Source organism: Bufo bufo, chromosome 6 (genome assembly GCF_905171765.1).
Source record: "Bufo bufo chromosome 6, aBufBuf1.1, whole genome shotgun sequence".
NCBI lineage: Eukaryota > Metazoa > Chordata > Amphibia > Anura > Bufonidae > Bufo > Bufo bufo.
In genome coordinates this window covers 435727619-435753670 of record NC_053394.1, presented here as the reverse complement: position 1 = coordinate 435753670, position 26052 = coordinate 435727619, and the positions used below count along the sequence as shown (strand labels likewise).

Here is a 26052-nt window from a genome sequence, read left to right as displayed (position 1 = left end):
CTCTCTCATACACACGCTCTTTCTCTCTTACTTACGCGCACACATTCTCTCTCACACTCAGTCTCGTTCGAGTTTCCTTCCGCCCGCCCTTTTTAAACCCGCTTCCGTCGCCCCGCCCACATGGCTACGGCGAGGGTCTTCTCCGCCATCTTTGTGAAGGGCACCGTTCCTCCGCTCGCAGCGCATTTTCCCCGCCTTGACCGTCTCCGTCTCCTCAGAAGGCGCTTCAGATTTACGGCACGAGTAGCTACATTTTGTTTTTAGTTTATTTGAGTTGTCGCAGAAGGCCTCTGCCCATAAACAATATGGCGACAGGGGCGGGGTCAAGCCTACTGAGGCGGCGGAGGGATACGTGACGTCACTGGACAGTTGCTTCATGTGGGCGTGTCGTGCCGGCTTTCTTTCTCTTTATAACCGGCATCCGCAGAGTGAACATCTCAACGCACCTCGTGACTCCCGGACTAGACGTACTCCGTGTAACAGCACAGACATGCCTGGGTTTAACGACAGAGGCCGCGACAGAGGGTAAGTCATCGACCGGGAGCGCAGTGTTTCGGCTACGAGTCTTGTGACCCGGCGGACGGGCGCGTTGTATGTTCGTTAGGGCGTTTTCGCAGTGATGTGTGTGTTTTGGGCATTAGCTGTAGATTTTTAGCGGGCGATGCGGTTTCTTTCGCTGCGGTACCGTACCCTGTGACAAGGCGGAGGAGGCTCCACCTTGCGGGGATGGCGGCGAAACAAAATGCCGGCTCTTTGTTTCCTCACAAGATGGCGTCGGGTGAAGATGGGGGAGGTGCGACACATGCGGTCCTGAGCGGCCTGCCGGGATCTGACCGCCGCAGCGCCCTCTGCCGGTGATATGTATACTGCCTCTGTGAGTGAGGAGACCGCTGGTGCGTCAGCTACCGTAAATCATGTAATAGAGCCGGGGCTTATACGGGCGGGAATTATGTGTCTACCGGGGGTATATGGAGGAGGTGACTACTACAATATACTGCTACCGTGTATCATGTAATAGAGCGGGAATCATCGGTGTCTAGAGGGAACTACTGGAATATACTGTTACATTACCGTATATTATGTAATAGAGCTGGGAGTATATAGAGGTAATTACTGGAATATACTGGTACTTTACCGTATATTATGTAATAGAGCTGGGGGTATATAGAGGAGGTAATTACTGGAATATACCGCTTTACCGTATATGATGTAATAGAGCTGGGGGGTATATAGAGAGGTAATTACTGGAATATACCGCTTTACCGTATATGATGTAATAGAGCTGGGGGTATATAGAGGAGGTAATTACTGGAATATACCGCTTTACCGTATATGATGTAATAGAGCTGGGGGTATATAGAAGAGGTAATTACTGGAATATACCGATTTACTGTATGATGTAATAGAGCTGGGGTATATAGAGGAGGTAATTACTGGAATATACAGCTTTACCGTATATGATGTAATAGAGCTGGGGGTATATAGAGGAGGTAATTACTGGAATATACCGCTTTACCGTATATGATGTAATAGAGCTGGGGGTATATAGAAGAGGTAATTACTGGAATATACCGATTTACTGTATGATGTAATAGAGCTGGGGTATATAGAGGAGGTAAATTACTGGAATATACCGCTTTACCGTATATGATGTAATAGAGCTGGGGGTATATAGAGGAGGTAATTACTGGAATATACTGCTTTACCGTAAATCATGTAATAGAGCTGGGGCTATATACGGGCGGGAATTATCAGTGTCTACCGGGGGTGTATCTGGAGGAGGTAACTACTGGAATATACTGGTACTTTACCGTATATGATGTAATAGAGCTGGGGGTGGGATTTTATCGCCTGTGATATGTTGTAACAAATCATTTGTCAGATCTGTAGAGTATTAAGACAGGGATTCTATTCACTGTCAACAAGCAGAAAGTGCAGATAGGAAATGAAACTTTCCTTGTAGCCAACGGTGGCTTCTGCCTAATTACATGAGTCACAGCCGGCGTCATGTGGACAAGATGGCGTCACCGCGCGGTGTTCACGATATGAGTCATGTGGGTTAACTCTTCCCTGCCCATAGTATACTGGCATTAGAGAAGGTCACTGTCATTACTGTACTCCATTATCAGTGACTGCAGCCTGGAGAGGATGACTGTAGGACAGGAGAATACAGTCTATTGCCCCTGTTATCAGCCATTTCAGGGGAGAGGATGACTGTAGGACAGGAGAATAGTCTATTGCCCCCTGTTATCAGCCATTTCAGGGGAGAGGATGACTGTAGGACAGGAGAATACAGTCTATTGCCCCCTGTTATAAGCCATTTCAGGGGAGAGGGTGACTGTAGGACAGGAGAATACAGTCTATTGCCCCCTGTTATCAGCCATTTCAGGGGAGAGGATGACTGTAGGACAGGAGAATACAATCTATTGCCCCCTGTTATCAGCCATTTCAGGGGAGAGGATGACTGTAGGACAGGAGAATACAGTCTATTGCCCCTGTTATCAGCCATTTCAGGGGAGAGGATGACTGTAGGACAGGAGAATACAGTCTATTGCCCCCTGTTATCAGCCATTTCAGGGGAGAGGATGACTGTAGGACAGGAGAATACAGTCTATTGCCCCCCTGTTATCAGCCATTTCAGGGGAGAGGATGACTGTAGGACAGGAGAATACAGTCTATTGCCCCCTGTTATCAGCCATTTCAGGGGAGAGGATGACTGTAGGACAGGAGAATACAGTCTATTGCCCCTGTTATCAGCCATTTCAGGGGAGAGGATGACTGTAGGACAGGAGAATACAGTCTATTGCTCCCTGTTATCAGCCATTTCAGGGGAGAGGATGACTGTAGGACAGGAAAATACAATCTATTGCCCCCCTGTTATCAGCCATTTCAGGGGAGAGGATGACTGTAGGACAGGAGATTACAGTCTATTGCCTCCTGTTATCAGCCATTTCAGGGGAGAGGATGACTGTAGGACAGGAGAATACAATCTATTGCCCCCTGTTATCAGCCATTTCAGGGAAGAGGATGACTGTAGGACAGGAGAATACAGTCTATTGCTCCCTGTTATCAGCCATTTCAGGGGAGAGGATGACTGTAGGACAGGAGAATACAGTCTATTGCTCCCTGTTATCAGCCATTTCAGGGGAGAGGATGACTGTAGGACAGGAGAATACAGTCTATTGCCCCCTGTTATCAGCCATTTCAGGGGAGAGGATGACTGTAGGACAGGAGAATACAGTCTATTGCCCCCTGTTATCAGCCATTTCAGGGGAGAGGATGACTATAGGACAGGAGAATACAGTCTATTGCTCCCTGTTATCAGCCATTTCAGGGGAGAGGATGACTGTAGGACAGGAGAATACAGTCTATTGCTTCCTGTTATCAGCCATTTCAGGGGAGAGGATGACTGTAGGACAGGAGAATACAGTCTATTGTCCCCTGTTATCAGCCATTTCAGGGGAGAGGATGACTGTAGGACAGGAGAATACAGTCTATTGCCCCCTGTTATCAGCCATTTCAGAGGAGAGGATGACTGTAGGACAGGATAATACAGTCTATTGCTCCCTGTTATCAGCCATTTCAGGGGAGAGGATGACTGTAGGACAGGATAATACAGTCTATTGCTCCCTGTTATCAGCCATTTCAGGGAGAGGATGACTGTAGGACAGGAAAATACAGTCTATTGCCCCCTGTTATCAGCCATTTCAGGGGAGAGGATACTGTTAGGACAGGAGAATACCGTCTATTGCCCCCCTGTTATCAGCCATTTCAGGGGAGAGGATGACTGTAGGACAGGAGAATACAGTCTATTGCCCCCTGTTATCAGCCATTTCAGGGGAGAGGATGACTGTAGGACAGGAGAATACAGTCTATTGCCTCCTGTTATCAGCCATTTCAGGGGAGAGGATGACAGGGGGCAATAGATTGTATTCTCCTGTCCTACAGTCATCCTCTCCTCTGAAATGGCTGATAACAGGGGGCAATAGATTGTATTCTCCTGTCCTACAGTTATCAGCCATTTCAGGGGAGAGGATGACTGTAGGACAGGAGAATACAGTCTATTGCCTCCTGTTATCAGCCATTAGGATGACTGTAGGACAGGAGAATTGCTCCGTTAGTGGTTTCTCACTGTGGGTGATACCGGCCCTTTAAGACCTGGCTTCAGTCCCGGTTGTGTAATGCGGTCTTGTCGCTCTGGGTGCAGCTTGTTCTGTTTCCTGGAAGTCTTGAGCGTTTCCTGGACTCTCTGATCTATGGTGTAATGGTTTCTGGTTACTCGCCGCAGCTGCTGCCTGAAAACATTCAGATCTCGACTCAAGGTCCCTGCTTGCTGTCAGTGAGTTGAAACCTATATGGTGGTCATTTGACTGCAGGAGTGCCACAGCTGAGGGGTTGTTGGTTTCAGTGCAGGTATTGAGAAATAACTGGTGTCTTGACATTTTTATTTTCCCCCTCAGATTTGGTGGTGCTCCCCGCTTTGGAGGTAACAGGGGACCATCTGGAAAGTTTGGTAACCCAGGAGAGCGACTCGTGAAAAAGAAATGGAACCTGGAACAGCTGCCAAAATTTGAGAAGAACTTCTACCAGGAGACCCCTGAAGTGGCATGCCGCACTGTGGTAAGCTGAGCCCCGACCTGACTGTCGGCCTTGCTGGGGCCCTCTTCCATCGCCCTTGCTCTGGGGCCCCCTCGTCTGTGTGGGGGTTTTTTTTCATGGTGTTTTGTCTCCTCTTTGCAGCAAGACTCTGAGCAGTACCGGAGGGGTAAGGAGATCACCGTCCGTGGCCAAAACTGCCCCAAGCCTGTCCTCCAGTTCCATGAAGCCAGCTTCCCAGGTGCGGCCCCTCTCCTTCAGTCCCCCTCCCCGTGTCTTGCCCATACCCCCATTTCCTCCGCTCACTGTCCTCTCTTCTACAGTCACCATCATGGAGGCGCTGAAGCGGCAGAACTTCACTGAGCCCACCCCCATCCAGAGCCAGGGCTGGCCGGTGGCCCTGAGCGGGTTGGACATGGTTGGCGTTGCTATGACAGGGTCTGGGAAGACTCTCTCTGTAAGTATTGGTGTGGCCCCTCTTGTCATATGATCTTCTGGGGGGGCCCGCAGTGATGGCTGACTGTCTGCTCTTATCCGCAGTACTTGCTTCCCGGGATTGTCCACATCAACCACCAGCCGTTCCTTCAGAGAGGCGATGGACCCATTGTAAGTATATGGGGGGTGTATCACCGGTGTGGGGGTGCTGAAATCCTGCAGATAACTGCAGCACCTGCGCCGTCCCCTGCTGCACATTCACGACTGTTGTCTCCTACAGCTCCTGGTGCTGGCACCTACCCGAGAATTGGCTCAGCAGGTGCAGCAAGTGGCAGCAGAATATGGCAGAGCGTGCCGCCTGAAGTCCACCTGTATCTATGGAGGTGCACCCAAGGGACCCCAGCTGAGGGACCTGGAGAGAGGTGAGTTCTGCACGGTGGTTAGCTGGTTCCAGGTGCTGGGCATTTTCAGGGTGACTACATCTAATCTTCTCTGCAGGTGTTGAGATTTGCATTGCGACACCTGGGCGTCTCATTGACTTTTTGGAAGCTGGAAAGACCAACCTGAACAGGTGCACTTACCTGGTGCTGGACGAGGCAGACAGGATGCTTGACATGGGCTTCGAGCCTCAGATCAGAAAGATTGTTGACCAGATCCGGGTGAGTAGAGGTTTACCGCTGGTCCTGTCGATGGGTCTAACCCAGTGATGGGCCTAGTCTGTGGGTCTAACCCGTCACTCCATCCACAGCCTGACAGACAGACCCTGATGTGGAGCGCCACATGGCCAAAGGAGGTGCGGCAGCTGGCAGAAGACTTCTTAAAGGACTATGTTCACATAAACATTGGTGCCCTGGAACTGAGTGCCAACCACAACATCCTGCAGATAGTGGACGTGTGCAACGAGGGCGAGAAGGACGACAAGTACGTAAACTCAATGTGCTTCTTGTAGTGCCCAGGTATAGTACTGCCATTCCTGATCCCGAACTCACCTGCTGCTTCTCCATAGGCTTGTCCGTCTGATGGAGGAAATCATGAGCGAGAAGGAGAACAAGACCATAGTGTTTGTGGAGACAAAGAGGCGCTGTGATGAACTGACCCGCAGATTACGGAGAGACGGGTAAGTGGTTCATCTGCTGTATCTTATAGGGCTCCATGCAAATCCCTGCTGGTTGGTCACTGTCAGTACAGGTATTGCTGACTACTATAATTCAGAGCTGTACTTGTTATAGGAAACCATCAGCAAGCTTGTCAGGATCAGTACAGGATAAGTAATGTATGTACACAGTGACTGCACCAGCAGAATAGTGAGTGCAGCTCTGGAGTATAATACAGGATGTAACTCAGGATCAGTACAGGATAAGTAATGTATGTGCACAGTGACTGCACCAACAGAATAGTGAGTGCAGCTCTGGAGTATAATACAGGATGTAACTCAGGATCAGTACAGGATAAGTAATGTATGTACACAGTGACTGCACCAGCAGAATAGTGAGTGCAGCTCTGGAGTATAATACAGGATGTAACTCAGGATCAGTACAGGATAAGTAATGTATGTGCACAGTGACTGCACCAACAGAATAGTGAGTGCAGCTCTGGAGTATAATACAGGATGTAACTCAGGATCAGTACAGGATAAGTAATGCATGTACACAGTGACTGCACCAGCAGAATAGTGAGTGCAGCTCTGGAGTATAATACAGGATGTAACTCAGGATCAGTACAGGATAAGTAATGTATGTACACAGTGACTGCACCAGCAGAACAGTGAGTGCAGCTCTGGAGTATAATACAGGATGTAACTCAGGATCAGTACAGGATAAGTAATGTATGTACACAGTGACTGCACCAGCAGAACAGTGAGTGCAGCTCTGGAGTATAATACAGGATGTAACTCAGGATCAGTACAGGATAAGTAATGTATGTACACAGTGACTGCACCAGCAGAATAGTGAGTGCAGCTCTGGAGTATAATGTGGGATTGCGTTTACTCCACTTGGGGTGGGGGAGTTGGGACAATGACCAGTTTGCGGTGCTTGTTTTTAGCTGGTGTCTTGTGTTGCAGGTGGCCTGCTATGGGCATTCATGGTGACAAAAGCCAGCAGGAGCGTGACTGGGTGTTAAATGGTGAGTGTCAGCTCTGATGTCCTGGATTTTCTCATGGTGGTCTCTATTATGTTGATCTGATCTTCCATCTTTGTATCTCCAGAGTTTAAACACGGCAAATCCCCCATCCTCATTGCCACAGATGTTGCATCCCGAGGTCTAGGTCAGTATAGCGCCCCCCCTGCTGGGCACATCTTGTACCATTTTTTTTTTTCCTGTTAATGTTCTTTATTTTTAAAGAAAGTCTATTTTGCTTTCTTTAACCTCTTCAATTCTCTTGAGTTTTGTTTTTCACCAAGGTGCGGTCTCTATGGCATGGCTAGGCATGACAATCCGAGGACTCGAGGGGGACGGAGGACTAGTGGATAAATCGGCTGGCTGCTCCTAGTCGAGTAGAGGTGGAAAAAAATGCTGAACATCGTGTGCCAGTAACCTTCAAAAGGCAGACTCTGTATTTAACCATTCTTTCCCCACCTGTCACTGACACCCCACCCACTGCCATCCCGCACTTTTGCATGCTTGCCATTCAGCGCTGTTACTCGTGATCTGTCCTGAGATGAGGCGAGTTTCAGCGAGGAGCCGGCCAAGACTTGCCAGGGAGAGCGGGTGTCCTTGGTGTATTTGACTTTCTTGGTTCTGAGCCTTTTGTAGACAAAAATTGGTGAGTACTGGCACATGAGTGGGTAGAGATGTGGGCAGGCGGAGCAGCACTCCAGAGATTTCACGATCCTCCCTCGCCTGTAGCGTAGTCGTCATGTCGAGACCTGCCTGAGGGCAACAAATTTCTCAAGTGAACCCTGGCTTCTTGGAACCTCTTGCCGAGACGGGTGTACCCCTGAACAAAACAACCCGAAACATTGGTCTGCTATCCTCGAGCTCGCCCATACTGCTAGACCATGGGGGGGGGGGGGGGGGTGGAGTCGTGGTTGTTGGGTCTTGGCAAGAGAAGCATTGGCTTCTAGTGTGCGTGTGAGGACCACATGAAGTTCTCTCCAGGGTCCTCGGACGCAGCACATGAGGAGGCTACTGCCACGTTTGGTGGCCGTGCCACGGAGAAGCTGTCAGATGTCACTTGATATTGGTAGGGGAGTCGGGTAAGATGTGTCGGGTGATGCACTGTAGGTTTGTCACGACTTTCTTTGGTAACGTTTCTTCTTTTCAGCCCTCACACCCTTCGCCGGGTGTCGTTCCCCCTCTAACTTGTCTTTCTGGTCTGGCTGTTGTGGTGTGCTTGCTCCTTCCTGTTTGCCACACTACAACACTTTACAGATGTGGAAGATGTGAAATTTGTCATCAATTATGACTACCCTAACTCCTCTGAGGATTATATCCACCGTATTGGGAGGACGGCCCGCAGTACCAACACGGGCACTGCCTATACCTTCTTCACCCCCAACAATGCCAAACAAGTGGGCGATCTGATCGCTGTGCTCCGCGAAGCCAACCAGACAATCAACCCCAAGCTGCTCCAGCTGGTGGAGGACAGAGGTAAGGCGCTGGTCATGGTCTACCAGAGGCTGGAAAGCATGGAATCCTCCAGAGCTGCATTTGTAATTCAGACGAGCAACTAGTCTTAAGGCACTGACGCCTCTGACTTGTGATCCGACACCAGTCACATGAGCCATTATACTGCTGCAACCTCCTGGCCAGTGTAATTCGGAGCAGCGCTCACAGGACAGTGTTAACTTTCTCGTTTTTTTTCCTTTGCAGGACGCTTTAGAGGCGGCAGAGGAGGAATGAACGACCGTCGTGACCGCTTTTCTTCAGGCAAGCGGGGTTGGGGGGATCGGGAGAATTACAACAGAGGGTTCGGAGCTAAGAGGGACTTTGGAAACAAGCAGAACGGCTTTGGAGCGCAGTCGTATAATAACTCCTACAGCAACGGCTACGGCGCAGCCATGCAGGGAGCAGTCCAAGGAGCATACCAGCGGCCCGGCCAGAACGGCGCCTACCAGAACAGCTATGACGCCACCCAACAGTACGCAGCAGCCATGCAGAACGGGATGGCCCAGCAGGCTTACACCTACCCAGCAGCAGCCGCCACAGTGACTCCAGCCGCCCCTTCCATGCTAGGATACACCATGCCCGGGGCTTACCCTCAGTGAGGAGCAGCGCACTCGGTGTCCATTTTTGCTTTTAATTTTATAATTTTTTTTTCCTTTGGTTATTTAAGTCAGGACAGGGTGTGGTGGGGTCAGCCGCCTGCCCCAGTGACTGTAGTGCACTTTTCACTATTTAAGTTGACTGTTTTCTCTACATTCCTGAAGACATTTTAGTTTCTTTTTTGTACTAGACGCGGCCAGTGTTCTCACGTCCATGTACAGTGATTGACGTACTGTAACGGGGGCAGCGCATGGCCCTCAATAAAGACCATTCAACTCAACCTGGTGTCCTGTGCTGAATCGCTCATTGCTAGGGGTTAACTGCGGTGGTACCACGTGGTGGACTGCAGTATCGGGATGTTTTACTACTGGCTATGCCAGGGGGTACCAGCTGTTCTAAACCCCAACTCCCAGCATGCTCATCTATTTAAAGTGCACCCTTATAAGTGCATGGGAGTTGTAGTTGAAGAACAGCTGAAGGTCGCCCCTCTGACCCCCCATTTATGTAAGGTAATATCAGATTTGGCCTCCCTATAGTCAGCCGTTCTTACCTGGTGGTGAGGCCTGAGTCTACAGTAAACCATAAACTGATATGGGCCGTGACATGTGGGGGTCTACAAGCATAGCCCGAGCTGGTCCTGTTCTATGGACCTCCACTTCCGTGATTGGTGGCTTAGATTTTTTGATGTCAAAAGGTTGAAGCTCGGCACGTCTGTCAGATGTGAAAAGAAGGCTTCTGTCAGTGCCAGGGACGGTCGCTGCCCAGTCTTCAGACCATGGGCTAGTCTCCTCCACACTCCTGGATTAGATCATCCACCAAGCTCGGGGTGCGGACATGTTCCAGGTGCTGTGTGCTTTAGGGTGAATGGATTAATCTAAAGCCGATCAGGGATGAGGGAGCGTTCACATGAAGCCTTCACTGCCGCCATGTCTTCTCCCGAGGCTTAGGTGGCACCGATCTGCAGACAGGTTGTTGGGGGCGTACAGACTTCATACCCCCCCCATTAATCGGCCAGATTTCACCCCATGTAAAAGGACCCCTTGGCTGCTAATATAAATATCCCACCAAACAGATCACATCCCCTTAGATACCATTCATCCAATCTGACTCAAACGTTGTGCGGTCTGAAGTCCGGACGCACACACTGTCCTGGGCCGACCGCACCGCCCTGGAACAGCGCGTATCTGATCTGGGGTGAAAAAGGAAAGGAGTCGCTGCTAAAGTCAGGTTCTGTAGGGCGGTGCCAGCCACGAACATGGCTCATGCCATAACCCTCCACCTGAGAACAGGTTACATGGATGGATCTTCGGTCTACGGTAGGTTTTGTCTGTAATGTAAATGGTCAAGGTCCTGAAGCCGCTTTAGGCTACTTTCACACCGGCGTCTTGGTTTCCATTAGTGAGATCCGTTCAGGGCTCAGCGGTCCAAAATGGATCCGTTTTGTCCTAAATCCATTCTGAATGGAAAAGGATCCGCTCAGAATTTATCAGTTCGCCTCCGATCATTCTGCTCAGGAGGCCGACACCTAAACGCTGCCTGCAGCCAAGACGGACGGATCCCTTCTGACACAATGTAAGTCAATGGGCACGGATCCGGTTTCACTGGCACAATAGAAAACAGATCTGCCCCCCCCCCCCCCCATTGACTTTCAATGGAGTTTAAGACGGATCCGTCTTGGCGATGTTAAAGATAATATAAATGGATCCATCCTGAACGGATGCAGCTGGTTGTGTTATCTGAACAGATCTGTCTGCAGATCCATGACTCAAGTGTCTGCCTTACCTGGTCTCTGCCTCAGTTCTGCAGAGAAGCAGCAGAGGCTCCTGGACCCTAAGACTACACAGCGACCGCTTTATAATGGTCAGTGGTGAAGCACCGCCACATACGGCTGACATCACGTGCTTGTACCATGTTGTGACACAGGTCGCCATGTAGCCTAAAATGTCAACCTCCTACCAGTTTAACCTCCGAGCACCCTCCCGTGTCCTCTGCCCGGCCCTCCCTCCTCCCTCCCGTGTCCTCTGCCCGGCCCTCCCTCCTCCCTCCCGTGTCCTCTGCCCGGCCCTCTCTCCTCCCTCCCGTGTCCTCTGCCCGGCCCTCTCTCCTCCCTCCCGTGTCCTCTGCCCGGCCCTCTCTCCTCCCTCCCGTGTCCTCTGCCCGGCCCTCTCTCCTCCCTCCCGTGTCCTCTGCCCGGCCCTCTCTCCTCCCTCCCGTGTCCTCTGCCCGGCCCTCTCTCCTCCCTCCCGTGTCCTCTGCCCGGCCCTCTCTCCTCCCTCCCGTGTCCTCTGCCCGGCCCTCTCTCCTCCCTCCCGTGTCCTCTGCCCGGCCCTCCCTCCTCCCTCCCGTGTCCTCTGCCCGGCCCTCCCTCCTCCCTCCCGTGTCCTCTGCCCGGCCCTCCCTCCTCCCTCCCGTGTCCTCTGCCCGGCCCTCCCTCCTTCCTCCCGTGTCCTCTGCCCGGCCCTCCCTCCTCCCTCCCGTGTCCTCTGCCCGGCCCTCCCTCCCGTGTCCTCTGCCCGGCCCTCCCTCCTCCCTCCCGTGTCCTCTGCCCGGCCCTCCCTCCTTCCTCCCGTGTCCTCTGCCCGGCCCTCCCTCCTGTTCTCGATGGATGTCAGTTAAGGTGGAGGAAGCAAGGTGCACAGGCTGTCTTGGTCCTGCCCTCAGTGCACTTAACTGCTCATTTGCATATTTTAAAGTACTTTTTTCTCTATAATGAATTAAAAGGGTTATCCAAACCCCTATAATGCCCCCCAAATGGCTGGGCTCCTCACACAGATTGTACTTGCCTTGCTCCCCGGCTGCATCTCCCCGTCGCGGCCCCGGCTGCATCTCCCCGTCGCGGCCCCGGCTGCATCTCCCCGTCGCGGCCCCGGCTGCATCTCCCCGTCGCGGCCCCGGCTGCATCTCCCCGTCGCGGCCCCGGCTGCATCTCCCCGTCGCGGCCCCGGCTGCATCTCCCCGTCGCGGCCCCGGCTGCATCTCCCCGTCGCGGCCCCGGCTGCATCTCCCCGTCGCGGCCCCGGCTGCATCTCCCCGTCGCGGCCCCGGCTGCATCTCCCCGTCGCGGCCCCGGCTGCATCTCCCCGTCGCGGCCCCGGCTGCATCTCCCCGTCGCGGCCCCGGCTGCATCTCCCCGTCGCGGCCCCGGCTGCATCTCCCCGTCGCGGCCCCGGCTGCATCTCCCCGTCGCGGCCCCGGCTGCATCTCCCCGTCGCGGCCCCGGCTGCATCTCCCCGTCGCGGCCCCGGCTGCATCTCCCCGTCGCGGCCCCGGCTGCATCTCCCCGTCGCCGGATGTTCATGACGGGGAGATGCAGCGGTGGCCGTTCAGGGACCAGGAAGGACACGGTGTCGGGGAGCGCGGTAATCTGAGGGGCTGGATCACCCCTTTGTCAGCAGGAACCTCCCTTCACACCAGGCAGTCTCCCTTTATGTCGAGATGAAGGTGAGGAACTGAGTGTCACTCCTGTTGTGATGGCGCCCACCTCCCAGGATGTACTTACCTGATCCCACAGGGGACCGCATGTCATCACCTACTCGATGAGAATAAGACCCCCCAGAGGCCTCCGTCCTCCTCCTCCAGGCCTAGTTTTACAGAACTTCACCATGCCTGATCCTACTGCCCTTGCTGGTTGGCAGAGGTATATACAACAGTGAGGGGTCGGCCATTAACATCTCATGGCCCAGAAATCAGATAAACATTTCATTCTGTGGCGTAACGAGCTGAGCCTATCGCGCATGCGCATCGGATTACATCATCCTAGTGAGGTGACGCCCAACTACGTAAGCATAGGGGCGGTGCCGTATTAGGGCGAGGTACAGGAAATGACGCATGACGTCACCGGGGTGGGGCGAAGACGCACGACATATAGAAATACGCAGGGTAGGTATGACGCTGAGGCGTGGAACGCACGACGTCCTTTGCGCCGAGGCTTGGAACGCACCGGCGCCCGCCTCTTTTGAAAGCACATGAAGGAAGCAGTGAGGACTGGAGCGTGCAGGTCAGGACGCCGGTCTGTGGTGTCCGGACACGTTATCCCGCCCTGGTACCGTAATAACCTCTTATATCTGACCCGTAGTGACGTCACTGATGTAAAATATAAGACAGAGCCGGGAAATAGGGATTTTAGAAGTGATTCTATCTGTTTGCTGTCTGTGCCATTAGAAGCTATTACAGACCCTGCCCCCACTGTAACATTATAAGGTTATTACAGGTCACATGGATCCTGCTATAATATAATTTCCAACCTGTGGCTCATTAGCTCTTGTAGGACTACAACTCCCAGCATGTAAGGTGTAACTTGTGCTCCTGAGGTAAATCCTGCTTTTTATGGAAGCAGTCAGCATGCTGGACATAGGGCGTCACATAGCCAGCAGAATAGTGAGTGCAGCTCTGAAGTGAAATGTGTGATCTCTTCCTGCCGTAGATCTCCGCACAGAATGGATCTCTTCGCGCTACGGTCACCGGTTTCCTGCGGTGTCGACTGATTGGAGTCCCGTGCCCGAAGTCGGCGATGTCTTCCTGTGTGGTGCGGGGGGGCGGCTCCCTCCTGCAGTCATGGCGAGATTTGCTGCGTCCTCACATCAGATTATGTGCGTCCACGGATCCGACCCACGACGCCCTGTTAGACGTGTGTCGGCGCCGGCGCTTTTTCCTGGGGGAGGGGCTGAGTGCGGCCTCCGTTCTTGGGGGAGGTCTCGGTCCTCTGGGCGTCGAGATGAAGAAGAACATCATAAACGAGTGGTGGAACACGGTGGTGCTGAATCGGGAGCAGGTCCTGCCCATTGACACTGCCCTCCAGGGGCACCCTGACCGCAGAGACGTGGCGGGCACCTCCACCGACGAGCGCCAGCACAGCCCCCTGCGCCAGGACCTGCTGCATGGTAATGAGCCCCAGTGTGAATACACAATAGCCCCCTCCCCCCACCTCGGGATCCTGTTGTGGGTGCTGCCTATGACGTGTCCTGTAACTGACCCCCTCTTCTGCGCTGCAGGTGCCTTGTCGCACTACGTCGCCTGCCTGGAGCTGCTGAACCGGAAGCTGCCGTTCGGTATAGCAGAGGTGGGAAAGTGCTTTCGTCCTGTCCTGGGTCTACACGACAATGGCCCCCGTCATGCTCGGTACGTGTCCGTCAGGGGGGGTGGTGTCTCCGGATGTATTGGGTGCGTAAATGTCACCTAAAGTCAGCGGGGGGCGCCATGGCCGCAGACCCTCCTGTAGAGCGGTCACAGGGTAGTTCATCACATTACAGGTGGGGCCCAGATTGTGACACATGCTGTTTTCACTCATTTCAGGACTGGAGAAAGGACGGTGGCGTCGCTCTGCTGGTTCAGCTCTGCAAAAACGTTGTCTCAGTGGCGCGACTACTGGCTGCGGCACAGGTTGCTGTGGTGGCGCAGGGTGAGTGGCGGCACTGGCTGCTGTAGTGGTGCAGGGTCAATGGCGGCACTGGCTGCTGTGGTGGCGCAGGGTGAGTGGCGGCACAGGCTGCTGTGGTGGCGCAGGATGAGTGGTGGTACTGGCTGCTGTGGTGGCGCAGGGTGAATGGCGGTACAGGCTGCTGTGGTGGTGCAGGGTGAATGGCGGTACAGGCTGCTGTGGTGGTGCAGGGTGAGTGGCGGCACTGGCTGCTGTGGTGGCGCAGGGTGAGTGGCGGCACTGGCTGCTGTGGTGGCGCAGGGTGAGTGGCGGCACTGGCTGCTGTGGTGGCGCAGGGTGAGTGGCGGTACAGCTGCTGTGGTGGCGCAGGGTGAGTGGCGGTACAGCTGCTGTGGTGGCGCAGGGTATGTGGCGGCACTGGCTGCTGTGGTAGCGCAGAGTGAGTGGCGGCACAGGCTGCTGTGGTGGTACTGGCTGCTGTGGTGGTGCAGGGTGAATGGCGGCACTGGCTGCTCTGGTGGCGCAGGGTATGCGGCGGCACTGGCTGCTGTGGTAGCGCAAGATGAGTGGTGGTACAGGCTGCTGTGGTGGCGCAGGGTGAATGGCGGCATTTACTGCTGTGGTGGTGCAGGGTGAGTGGCGGCACTGGCTGCTGTAATGTAGCAGGATGAGTGGCGGCACTGGCTGCTGTGGTGGCGCAGGGTGAGTGGCGGCACTGGCTGCTGTGGTGGCGCAGGATGAGTGGCGGCACTGGCTGCTGTGGTGGCGCAGGATGAGTGGCGGCACTGGCTGCTGTGGTGGCGCAGGGTGAGTGGCGGCACTGGCTGCTGTGGTGGCGCAGGGTGAGTGGCGGCACTGGCTGCTGTGGTGGCGCAGGATGAGTGGCGGCACTGGCTGCTGTGGTGGCGCAGGATGAGTGGCGGCACTGGCTGCTGTGGTGGCGCAGGATGAGTGGCGGCACTGGCTGCTGTGGTGGCGCAGGATGAGTGGCGGTACAGGCTGCTGTGGTGGCGCAGGATGAGTGGCGGTACAGGCTGCTGTGGTGGCGCAGGGTGAGTGGCGGTACTGGCTGCTGTGGTGGCGCAGGGTGAGTGGTGGTACTGGCTGCTGTGGTGGCGCAGGGTGAGTGGTGGCACTGGCTGCTGTGGTGGCGCAGGGTGAGTGGCGGCACTGGCTGCTGTGGTGGCGCAGGATGAGTGGCGGCACTGGCTGCTGTGGTGGCGCAGGATGAGTGGCGGCACTGGCTGCTGTGGTGGCGCAGGATGAGTGGCGGCACTGGCTGCTGTGGTGGCGCAGGATGAGTGGCGGTACAGGCTGCTGTGGTGGCGCAGGGTGAGTGGCGGTACTGGCTGCTGTGGTGGCGCAGGGTGAGTGGTGGTACTGGCTGCTGTGGTGGCGCAGGGTGAGTGGTGGCACTGGCTGCTGTGGTGGCGCAGGGTGAGTGGTGGTACTGGCTGCTGTGGTGGCGCAGGGTGAGTGGTGGCACTGGCTGCTGTGGTGGCGCAGGGTGAGTGGCGGCACTGGCTGCTGTGGTGGCGCAGGGTGAGTGGCGGCACTGGCTGCTGTGGTGGCGCAGGGTGAGTGGCGGCACTGACTGCTGTGGTGGCGCAGGGTGAGTGGCGGCACTGGCTGCTGTGGTGGCGCAGGGTGAGTGGCTGCTGTGGTGGAGCAGGGTGAGTGGCTGCTGTGGTGGTGCAGGGTGAGTGGCGGCACTGGCTGCTGTGGTGGCGCAGGGTAAGTGGTGGTACAGCTGCTGTGGTGGCGCAGGGTATGTGGCGGCACTGGCTGCTGTGGTAGCGCAGAGTGAGTGGCGGCACAGGCTGCTGTGGTGGTACTGGCTGCTGTGGTGGTGCAGGGTGAATGGCGGCACTGGCTGCTCTGGTGGCGCAGGGTATGCGGCGGCACTGGCTGCTGTGGTAGCGCAAGATGAGTGGTGGTACAGGCTGCTGTGGTGGCGCAGGGTGAATGGCGGCATTTACTGCTGTGGTGGTGCAGGGTGAGTGGCGGCACTGGCTGCTGTAATGTAGCAGGATGAGTGGCGGCACTGGCTGCTGTGGTGGCGCAGGGTGAGTGGCGGCACTGGCTGCTGTGGTGGCGCAGGATGAGTGGCGGCACTGGCTGCTGTGGTGGCGCAGGATGAGTGGCGGCACTGGCTGCTGTGGTGGCGCAGGGTGAGTGGCGGCACTGGCTGCTGTGGTGGCGCAGGATGAGTGGCGGCACTGGCTGCTGTGGTGGCGCAGGATGAGTGGCGGCACTGGCTGCTGTGGTGGCGCAGGATGAGTGGCGGCACTGGCTGCTGTGGTGGCGCAGGGTGAGTGGCGGTACAGCTGCTGTGGTGGCGCAGGATGAGTGGCGGCACTGGCTGCTGTGGTGGCGCAGGATGAGTGGCGGTACAGGCTGCTGTGGTGGCGCAGGGTGAGTGGCGGTACTGGCTGCTGTGGTGGCGCAGGGTGAGTGGTGGTACTGGCTGCTGTGGTGGCGCAGGGTGAGTGGTGGCACTGGCTGCTGTGGTGGCGCAGGGTGAGTGGTGGTACTGGCTGCTGTGGTGGCGCAGGGTGAGTGGTGGCACTGGCTGCTGTGGTGGCGCAGGGTGAGTGGCGGCACTGGCTGCTGTGGTGGCGCAGGGTGAGTGGCGGCACTGGCTGCTGTGGTGGCGCAGGGTGAGTGGCGGCACTGGCTGCTGTGGTGGCGCAGGGTGAGTGGCGGCACTGGCTGCTGTGGTGGCGCAGGGTGAGTGGCTGCTGTGGTGGAGCAGGGTGAGTGGCTGCTGTGGTGGTGCAGGGTGAGTGGCGGCACTGGCTGCTGTGGTGGCGCAGGGTAAGTGGTGGTACAGCTGCTGTGGTGGCGCAGGGTAAGTGGTGGTACAGCTGCTGTGGTGGTGCAGGGTGCAGGGAAAGTGCGATAGGTATGGGTCACCACCAGATGTGTCCCCCAGTTTGCTCAGGTCCCGTCTGGATTCAGCAGCAGCGACCACCAAGATGGCGAGGGAGCGAAGACGCTTCTTATAAACTACAACTTTCCCTGGGGGAAGGAACCGGTGGAGACGCTGCGCATGATGGATGACTCCGCCCTCACACAGGTGCATGCGGGGGCCGACGCCAAACTCCACGTATGTACCTGAGCGCGGTCGGATTATCAGATGTTCTGGATTATCGTGGTCATGTGATTAGATATTTTGCAGTCCTGTGCCAGATTACCAAATATCCTGGATTATTGTGGTCATGTGACCTCAGATATTTTGTAGTCTTGTGCCGGATTATCAAATATTCTGGATTATGGTCATGTGACTTCAGACGTTTTGCTTGCCTGTGCTGGATTAGGGGTGGGCGATATGGCCTAAAATCTATATTGCAATATAATTTTAAGCATGTGTGATATGCGATATATATCGCGATATATTGTTTTCTATATTTGGGGGGGGGGGGGGGGGGGGTTAAACTTTTTTTTTTTTTTACTTTTTATTTAATAACTATTAGCCTCCTTAAGGGCTTGAACCCTTGTCATATTCACCATGGCAGCCAGCCTCTCATGTGCCCCCCCCCAGCCTCTCATGTGCCCCCCCCCCAGCCTCTCATGTGCCCCCCCCCCAGCCTCTCATGTGCCCCCCCCCCAGCCTCTCATGTGCCCCCCCCCAGCCTCTCATGTGCCCCCCCCAGCCTCTCATGTGCCCCCCCCAGCCTCTCATGTGCCCCCCCCAGCCTCTCATGTGCCCCCCCCCCAGCCTCTCATGTGCCCCCCCCCAGCCTCTCATGTGCCCCCCCCAGCCTCTCATGGGCCCCCCCCCAGCCTCTCATGTGCCCCCCCCAGCCTCTCATGTGCCCCCCCCCAGCCTCTCATGTGCCCCCCCCAGCCTCTCATGTGCCCCCCCAGCCTCTCATGTGCCCCCCCCAAGCCTCTCATGTGCCCCCCCCCCCGCCTCTCATGTGCCCCCCCCCCCAGCCTCTCATGTGCCCCCCCCCCCAGCCTCTCATGTGCCCCCCCCCCCAGCCTCTCATGTGCCCCCCCCCCAGCCTCTCATGTGCCCCCCCCCAGCCTCTCATGTGCCCCCCCTAGCCTCTCATGTGCCCCCCCCCCCCCAGCCTCTCATGTGCCCCCCCCCCCCCCAGCCTCTCATGTGCCCCCCCCCCCAGCCTCTCATGTGCCCCCCCCCAGCCTCTCATGTGCCCCCCCAGCCTCTCCCTCTTATCATCCCCCTCTGGTAACTCAAACCCACCCCTCCCTCCCCAGTATTAATCATTGGTGGCAGTGGGCAGCTCCGATCGGTTACCATGGCAGCCAGGACGCTACTGAAGTCCTGGCTGCCATGGAATGTTAGTGAGCAGCATTATACTCGCGTGCGCCTTGGCCGCCGGGCGCTCCTTCTCATAGGTCTGTGCGGCGCATTGCTAATGCACCACACAGACATTCCCGGCACCTGACCTCTGACAGGACGCTGTGATCCACGCGATTAACCCCTCAACTGAGGGGTTAATTGCGGTGGATCGCAGCGTGCAGTCATAGGGGCCGGGATATGGCCGGCACATTCATTGGTGGCGCAGTGGCCACAGTCCCTCCCCTCCTCCTCCTACTCTGTTCTCATTGGTGGTCAGCGGCAGCCGCGCAGAGTGGGGAGGGGGGGCTCCCTCCTTCTCCACTGTGCCGGCTCAGGAGAACATGGTGCGCGCCGAGAGCGCGATCATATCGTGGTCCGGCGATATGCACAAAATCCATATCGTGGCACAAATTTATATCGCCTTCATCGCCCACCCCTATGCTGGATTATCCGATTTTCTGGATTATGAAACTCCCTGCCAGATTACCAGGACTTTAGGTTTTGTCTCCTCCTCAGGGTCGGGACAGCAGGAGGTCCATCATCCCGCACGTGCTGTGGCTGAGCAGCGATCTGGACCTCGGTTTGCTGGCGTACCTGTCAGACGCGCTGTCCCCGCGGGGGAAGGAGCAGCGGTTGGCGGTAAATTCTCTTGGGCCTCGCAGTTGTCAGGTAATAGGTGGACGATATCTCTAAGTGCCGCCATCTTGTCTCCTGCATCTCAGGTGTTGAAGATTCACCCGTCGTTGACACCCGTTAAAGTGGCGGTGGATTTTGGGAAGGGGCCGGCTGTGGATCTACGGCTGGTGCGTACACCTCTCTTCGTTATACTGGAAGTTCGCCGCCGAATTATCGGATGTGCATAAACCAGGTCCTTTAATCCGACATCCATGTGATGGTTCTTAGTTTCGTCTCTCAGGTTTGTCAGGGGTTGTCGGCGGAGCTGCGGGGGAGTGGGATCGCCGTCTGGCCCGGATACTTGGACACGGTGCAGACGTCGATGGAGCAGCTGTTCATAAGGTGAGTGGAGGGATGATGGGAGGGCCGCGTCCAGCGACCATCCTCTAATCTGGCATCCATGGGGGAGGGGATTATCAGATGATATATTGTATGCACAGGGGCTGTTGTCCGCCGCCCCCTCCTCACCTCGCCTATGTGTTTCAGGTACGATGAGATGGGCGTCATGTTCACGGTGCTGGTGAGTGACATCACGCTGGAAAGCGGCCTGCTCCACCTGCGCAACCGCGACACCACCATTAAAGAGACAGTACACATCTCAAAACTGACAGCGTTCTTGACTCAGCAGATGACCACCGCCAGCAGACTGTGAGAAAGTAAAATCACCCCAAAGTGCTGGAGGCGCCCCCCGATCTCCGAGCAGTGGCCCCATGGCCGCCACATTTGGTGGTTGTCCCCTCAGATACTTCCTGTATCCAACTAAAATAGGAAGAAGCTGCGGAGGAGAAGTCTCAGACACGGGGTGCTTTCATGTAAATATTTATAGACAAAGGAAATGAATACTCCCATCATCCACGAGACAAGGATGAGACGCTGGTCAGCGATTCTGTGCAATAAACCTGGGTGTAGTCACATCTTCGCCCTCTGTTATAGCCACTATAGTGTCTGAGGTGTCATGGCCGCCCGACGACTCTGGAATAGAAATGGACACATCAGTGATGTCCTCCTGCCCATTAGTTTTACTGAAACAAAGCTCCAAATCCTCTGCATGGAGATGGTTACATGATAACATTCTGCTACCTTCAGTCACCACTAGAGGGAGCTCACTACATACAGAATAAACATCCACCACTAGAGGGAGCTCACTACATACAGATTATACAGCCACCACTAGAGGGAGCTCACTACATACAGATTATACAGCCACCACTAGGGGGAGATCACTACATACAGATTATACAGCCACCACTAGGGGGAGCTCACTACATACAGATTATACAGCCACCACTAGGGGGAGCTCACTACATACAGATTATACAGCCACCACTAGGGGGAGCTCACTACATACAGATTATACAGCCACCACTAGAGGGAGCTCACTACATACAGATTATACAGTCACCACTAGAGGGAGCTCACTACATACAGATTTTACAGTCCCCACTAGAGGGAGCTCACTACATACAGAATATACATCCACCACTAGAGGGAGCTCACTACATACAGATTATACATCCACCACTAGAGGGAGCTCACTACATACAGATTATACAGCCACCACTAGAGGGAGCTCACTACATACAGATTATACAGCCACCACTAGAGGGAGCTCACTACATACAGAATATACATCCACCACTAGAGGGAGCTCACTACATACAGATTATACATCCACCACTAGAGGGAGCTCACTACATACAGATTATACAGCCACCACTAGAGGGAGCTCACTACATAAAGATTATACAGCCACCACTAGAGCGAGCTCACTACATACAGATTATACAGCCACCACTAGAGGGAGCTCACTACATACAGATTATACAGCCACCACTAGAGCGAGCTCACTACATACAGATTATACAGCCACCACTAGAGGGAGCTCACTACATACAGAATATACATCCACCACTAGAGGGAGCTCACTACATACAGATTATACAGCCACCACTAGAGGGAGCTCACTACATACAGATTATACAGCCACCACTAGAGGAAGCTCACTACATACAGATTATACAGCCACCACTAGAGCGAGCTCACTACATACAGATTATACATCCACCACTAGAGGGAGCTCACTACATACAGATTATACAGCCACCACTAGAGGGAGCTCACTACATACAGATTATACAGCGACCACTAGAGGGAGATCACTACATACAGATTATACAGCCTGCTGCCACCACTAGAGGGAGCTCACTACATACAGATTATACATCCACCACTAGAGGGAGCTCACTACATACAGATTATACAGCCACCACTAGAGGGAGCTCACTACATACAGATTATACAGCGACCACTAGAGGGAGATCACTACATACAGATTATACAGCCTGCTGCCACCACTAGAGGGAGCTCACTACATACAGATTATACATCCACCACTAGAGGGAGCTGACTACATACAGATTATACAGCCACCACTAGAGGGAGCTCACTACATGCAGATTATACAGCCACCACTAGAGGGAGCTCACTACATACAGATTATACAGCCACCACTAGAGGGAGCTCACTACATACAGATTATACAGCCACCACTAGGGGGAGCTCACTACATACAGATTATACAGCCACCACTAGAGGGAGCTCACTACATACAGATTATACAGCCACCACTAGAGGGAGCTCACTACATACAGATTATACAGCCACCACTAGAGGGAGCTCACTACATGCAGATTATACAGCCACCACTAGAGGGAGCTCACTACATACAGATTATACAGCCACCACTAGAGGGAGCTCACTACATACAGATTATACAGCCACCACTAGGGGGAGCTCACTACATACAGATTATGCAGCCACCACTAGGGGGAGCTCACTACATACAGATTATGCAGCCACCACTAGAGGGAGCTCACTACATACAGAATATACATCCACCACTAGAGGGAGCTCACTACATACAGATTATGCAGCCACCACTAGGGGGAGCTCACTACATACAGATTATACAGTCACCACTAGAGGGCGCTCACTACATACAGATTATACAGTCACCACTAGAGGGAGCTCACTACATACAGATTATACAGCCACCACTAGAGGGAGCTCACTGCATACAGATTATACATCCACCACTAGAGGGAGCTCACTACATACAGATTATACAGCCACCACTAGAGGGAGCTCACTACATACAGATTATGCAGCCACTACTAGAGGGAGCTCACTACATACAGATTATACAATCACCACTAGGGGGCACTCACTACATACAGATTATACAGTCACCACTAGAGGGAGATCACTACATACAGATTATACAGTCACCACTAGGGGGCACTCACTACATACAGATTTATTATAGAATTCAGTTGTAGCTGTACTGTGTAAATCCCTGAGCAGGTAGCTCCCTCTAGTGAATTAACTACAGGGTATTCCCATCTGGGATATATGGTTATGCCGTGCTCTGTTCTTCAGACAGGAGCAGGGAGCCACAGCTCTCGTACATTTTTGGCTTATCCTATCAATATGCCAGAGTTTTCCCAGATGGAATTACCCGTTCCAGGTGTTGGGGGGGTCCCTGAACCCTGTATTTCTAGAGGAGTCAGCTGACAAGTCTGGACAGTTGTCCTAAGACGCTCCACTGACAGCCTCACACCGGTGTGAAAACCACTGAATGCTAACATTTTTATGTTCAGAGGCTGAAAAGCTGTACTGACTTAGGCCTCTTTCATACGAGCGTGGCATGTGAGGGCCCGATAATATGCGGGCGCGTTGCGGTAAAATGCGCGATTTTTCAGCGCGAGTGCTTTTTGCACGCGCGTGAGAAAAATCGCCATGTTTGGTACCCAGACCCAAACCCGGACTTCATCACTAAAGTTTGGGTTCGGTGTTGTGTAGATTTTATTATTTTCCCTTATAACATGGTTATAAGGGAAAATAATAGCATTCTTAATACAGAATGCAAAGTAAATTAGGGATGGAGGGGTTAAAAAAAAAAGTTAACTTACCTGCTCCATAGCTCTGTTCTATCTTCAGGACCTGGCAAAAGACCTGTGGTGACGTCACTGTGCTCATCACATGGTCCAATCACATGGTTCATCACCTTGGTGAGGGGCCATGTGATTGGACCATGTGATGTGACGTCATCACAGGTTCTTAGCCGGCAGCTCAACATTACAGAAGAAGACAGAGATCCGCAACTACGCGATCAAGTGGACTTGGTGAGTTAATTATATATATTTTTTAACCCCTCCATCACTATTTTACTTTGCATTCTGTATTCAGAATGTTATAAGGGAAAATAATACAGATCGGGTCCCCAACCCGATCGTCACCTAGCAACCATGCGCGAAAATCGCACCGCATCCGCACTTGCTTGCGGATGCTTGCAATTTTCACGCGGCCCCATTGACTTCTATGAAAAACGCAGAATATAGAACATGCTGCGATTTTCATGCAACGCACAAGTGATGCGTGAAAATCTGTGTTCTGTCCTGGTTGTTACAGTGTATCAGTGCAGGTAAGGCTACTTTTTACACTAGCATTTTTGATGGATCAGCAAAAAACGCTTCCATTACTGATAATACAACCGCCTGCATCCATTTTGAACGTATCCAGTTGTATTATCTTTAAAATAGCCAAGACGGATCCGTCATGTCCACCATTGAAAGTCAATGGGGGACGGATCTGTTTTCTTTTGTGTCCGAGAAAACATCACGGACAGAAACGCTGTCCACGATGGGTACGCAACCAAACGGAACGAATGTGTCGGTCTGGAGTCCGCAGAGAGTTGTGTAGACCTATACGTAGTAACGAAGTATGGACAGTCCTACAATTTTTTACCCGTATTGATCGTACTAGGATCTTTTTATCGCCACTGTCATGTATTCCACCGACTCTTCAGTCCTGATGGCAGCTGGAACAGCAAACATAAGTGCATTAGACTGACAGTGTGAGGGATCAGTGCTTAACCCTTTACCTGCCAACGGCATATCTCATATGTCCTCACAGGGTGGCACTTGAGTACCATCTAATATGTCCTTGCCACTGATGTCTGGATCTAAGGCAGTGTAGCAGCTAGATATATTACCCTGTCTTGTTTTAAATCTGACAGTCTAAGCTTTAAAAAAAGACCAGAATCCTGGCGGTCGCCGAGAAAAATCCCAAGATACAACCGTTAAGATATCTGCAGCTCTCACTTCCGACTCATGTACTAAAGGCTGTATCTTTGACCTTGTGGTGACTAGCCATGTGATCCTGGCCTTGTTTTAAAGCTTAGATTGTCAGATTTAAAACAAGACCTGGCTAACATCTCTAGCTGCTGCACCACCTGAGATATCAAAGCACCCTGTGACCTCAGCCAGCTTGGAGGAGGAGGGTGGGGCAGTGGTTGACATGATTACAGGCTGGAGAAGAAATCCCTGTATGAGGCCTAGTTCAAACTTCTGTAATTTAATCATTTTCATCAGTGATGGTGAGCCAAAACAAGGTGCGGGTTAAGAACACAGAACATGAACAAATTGTTCCATTATATCTTATCTCTGTGTAGCAATCACTCTTGGTTTTGGCTCTCGATCACTGATGGAAGTCACTGACCAGATCACTGAAGTGTGAACTAGGCCTAAGTGTACATGGCTCCAGGGGAGGGTAACATGGACTTGACGGTGCATGTAATCATCCTCACCATCAATCAGAGAGCATGCTTACAGTAGTGAGAAAATGATCTCTCACCATCTAATCCCTTCTGCGTCTGATTAGGCCGTTATATTGGCGCCACGACCCAGACGTCCACCAGCGTCCGGATCACGGCATCAGATTAGGGGCACCAAACACACAGACTCCATGTTACACCGTCCTCCTGTCCATATTGGATCTTTAAAGTAAACCTACGGAGCACATCTCTAGCAAGTCCTGTTACACCCTGCAGTAATGGCGACTATCCCTAGAGAGAAAGATCCCACACATTTTTGACACATGGAGGAGGTCAGAACAGACATCTTATCTTACTGACTGTCGCCAGAAACCATCATTTTCAGTGAGTAGGTTAAAACATGAAACGTATTCAGCCAGAATTTATCATTGTTCGTTTGCATTACAGTTTGTTCAGGGCGATGGAAAATACTATACTATGTAATGCCAATTACTTGCATACAGGAGTTTGTAGACGCCGTCCTGCGACTTTGACATTTTTATGACACATGAAGCGCTGAGTAGACGTGCGGTATGTGCGTGAACTCCTCATCTTACAGTTTTTTTGCAGACTATATTTACTTTTGCATAAGTCTCTCAAGCAAGTTTGCTGCAAAGTTGCATGAGGGTGGTTTTCTTTGTTTTGGTGACTTTAGGCCTGAGTTATATGTATGAACTCTGCATGGGCTGGACTTCTACTTCTAGGGGCAGTGGTGCATGTAACTTTCTGCTTGGGTCATACTTTTACCCATTATTGTCAACTTCTATGCATTTTTATGAAAAAATTACATTTTGACGC

The 26052-nt window shown here is 53.4% G+C and overlaps 3 protein-coding genes across 9 annotated transcripts in view; 2 read left to right on the top strand and 1 right to left on the bottom strand.

The window, feature by feature from the left end:
• Positions 1-361: 361 nt before the first annotated feature.
• On the top strand, positions 362-9517 carry DDX5 (DEAD-box helicase 5). The gene is made up of 13 exons (XM_040437410.1): positions 362-525; positions 4461-4620; positions 4741-4837; positions 4920-5053; positions 5137-5202; positions 5312-5453; positions 5530-5690; positions 5780-5952; positions 6038-6148; positions 7094-7155; positions 7238-7297; positions 8404-8622; positions 8845-9517. Exons 1-13 carry the CDS (start codon positions 377-379, stop codon positions 9237-9239), a joined length of 1929 nt encoding a protein of 642 aa, XP_040293344.1. The 5' UTR covers positions 362-376; the 3' UTR covers positions 9240-9517.
• A 3535-nt stretch (positions 9518-13052) lies between these two features.
• On the top strand, positions 13053-25387 carry POLG2 (DNA polymerase gamma 2, accessory subunit). Of its 6 annotated transcripts, none has more exons than XM_040437403.1 (10): positions 13053-13116; positions 13661-14117; positions 14229-14355; positions 14530-14635; positions 17550-17723; positions 19443-19565; positions 19649-19729; positions 19843-19943; positions 20088-20121; positions 25261-25387. In XM_040437403.1, the coding sequence occupies exons 1-10, from the start codon at positions 13066-13068 to the stop codon at positions 25285-25287; spliced, it is 1281 nt and encodes a 426-aa protein (XP_040293337.1). In that variant the 5' UTR covers positions 13053-13065; the 3' UTR covers positions 25288-25387. The 6 variants fall into 6 exon arrangements, with proteins under 6 accessions (XP_040293337.1, XP_040293338.1, XP_040293336.1 ...); XM_040437404.1 differs by lacking the exon at positions 25261-25387 and adding an exon at positions 20230-20552; XM_040437402.1 differs by lacking the exon at positions 25261-25387 and having other exon boundaries at positions 20088-20548.
• MILR1 (mast cell immunoglobulin like receptor 1) overlaps positions 20408-26052 on the bottom strand; it is a 34185-nt gene continuing 28540 nt past the window's right edge. For both annotated transcript variants that reach the window (XM_040437409.1, XM_040437408.1), the window contains 2 exons: positions 24408-24480; positions 20408-20573 (listed from right to left, as the gene is read on the bottom strand). In XM_040437409.1, the coding sequence (XP_040293343.1) occupies positions 24422-24480 (59 nt within the window). In that variant the 3' untranslated portion in view covers positions 20408-20573; positions 24408-24421. The remainder of the gene's footprint in view (positions 20574-24407; positions 24481-26052) is intronic.

Bases quoted from the DNA above. Each gene is read 5' to 3' on its own strand.
- DDX5 (XM_040437410.1), top strand. From the start codon at position 377: ATGTGGGCGTGTCGTGCCGGCTTTCTTTCTCTTTATAACCGGCATCCG. The intron at 7,156-7,237 runs GTGAGTGTCAGC...TTGTATCTCCAG, and splicing joins GCGTGACTGGGTGTTAAATG to AGTTTAAACACGGCAAATCC. The intron at 8,623-8,844 runs GTAAGGCGCTGG...TTTCCTTTGCAG, and splicing joins CCAGCTGGTGGAGGACAGAG to GACGCTTTAGAGGCGGCAGA.
- POLG2 (XM_040437402.1), top strand. From the start codon at position 13,066: ATGACGTCACCGGGGTGGGGCGAAGACGCACGACATATAGAAATACGC. The intron at 13,117-13,660 runs GTAGGTATGACG...TTCCTGCCGTAG, and splicing joins GACATATAGAAATACGCAGG to ATCTCCGCACAGAATGGATC. The intron at 19,944-20,087 runs GTGAGTGGAGGG...TATGTGTTTCAG, and splicing joins ATGGAGCAGCTGTTCATAAG to GTACGATGAGATGGGCGTCA.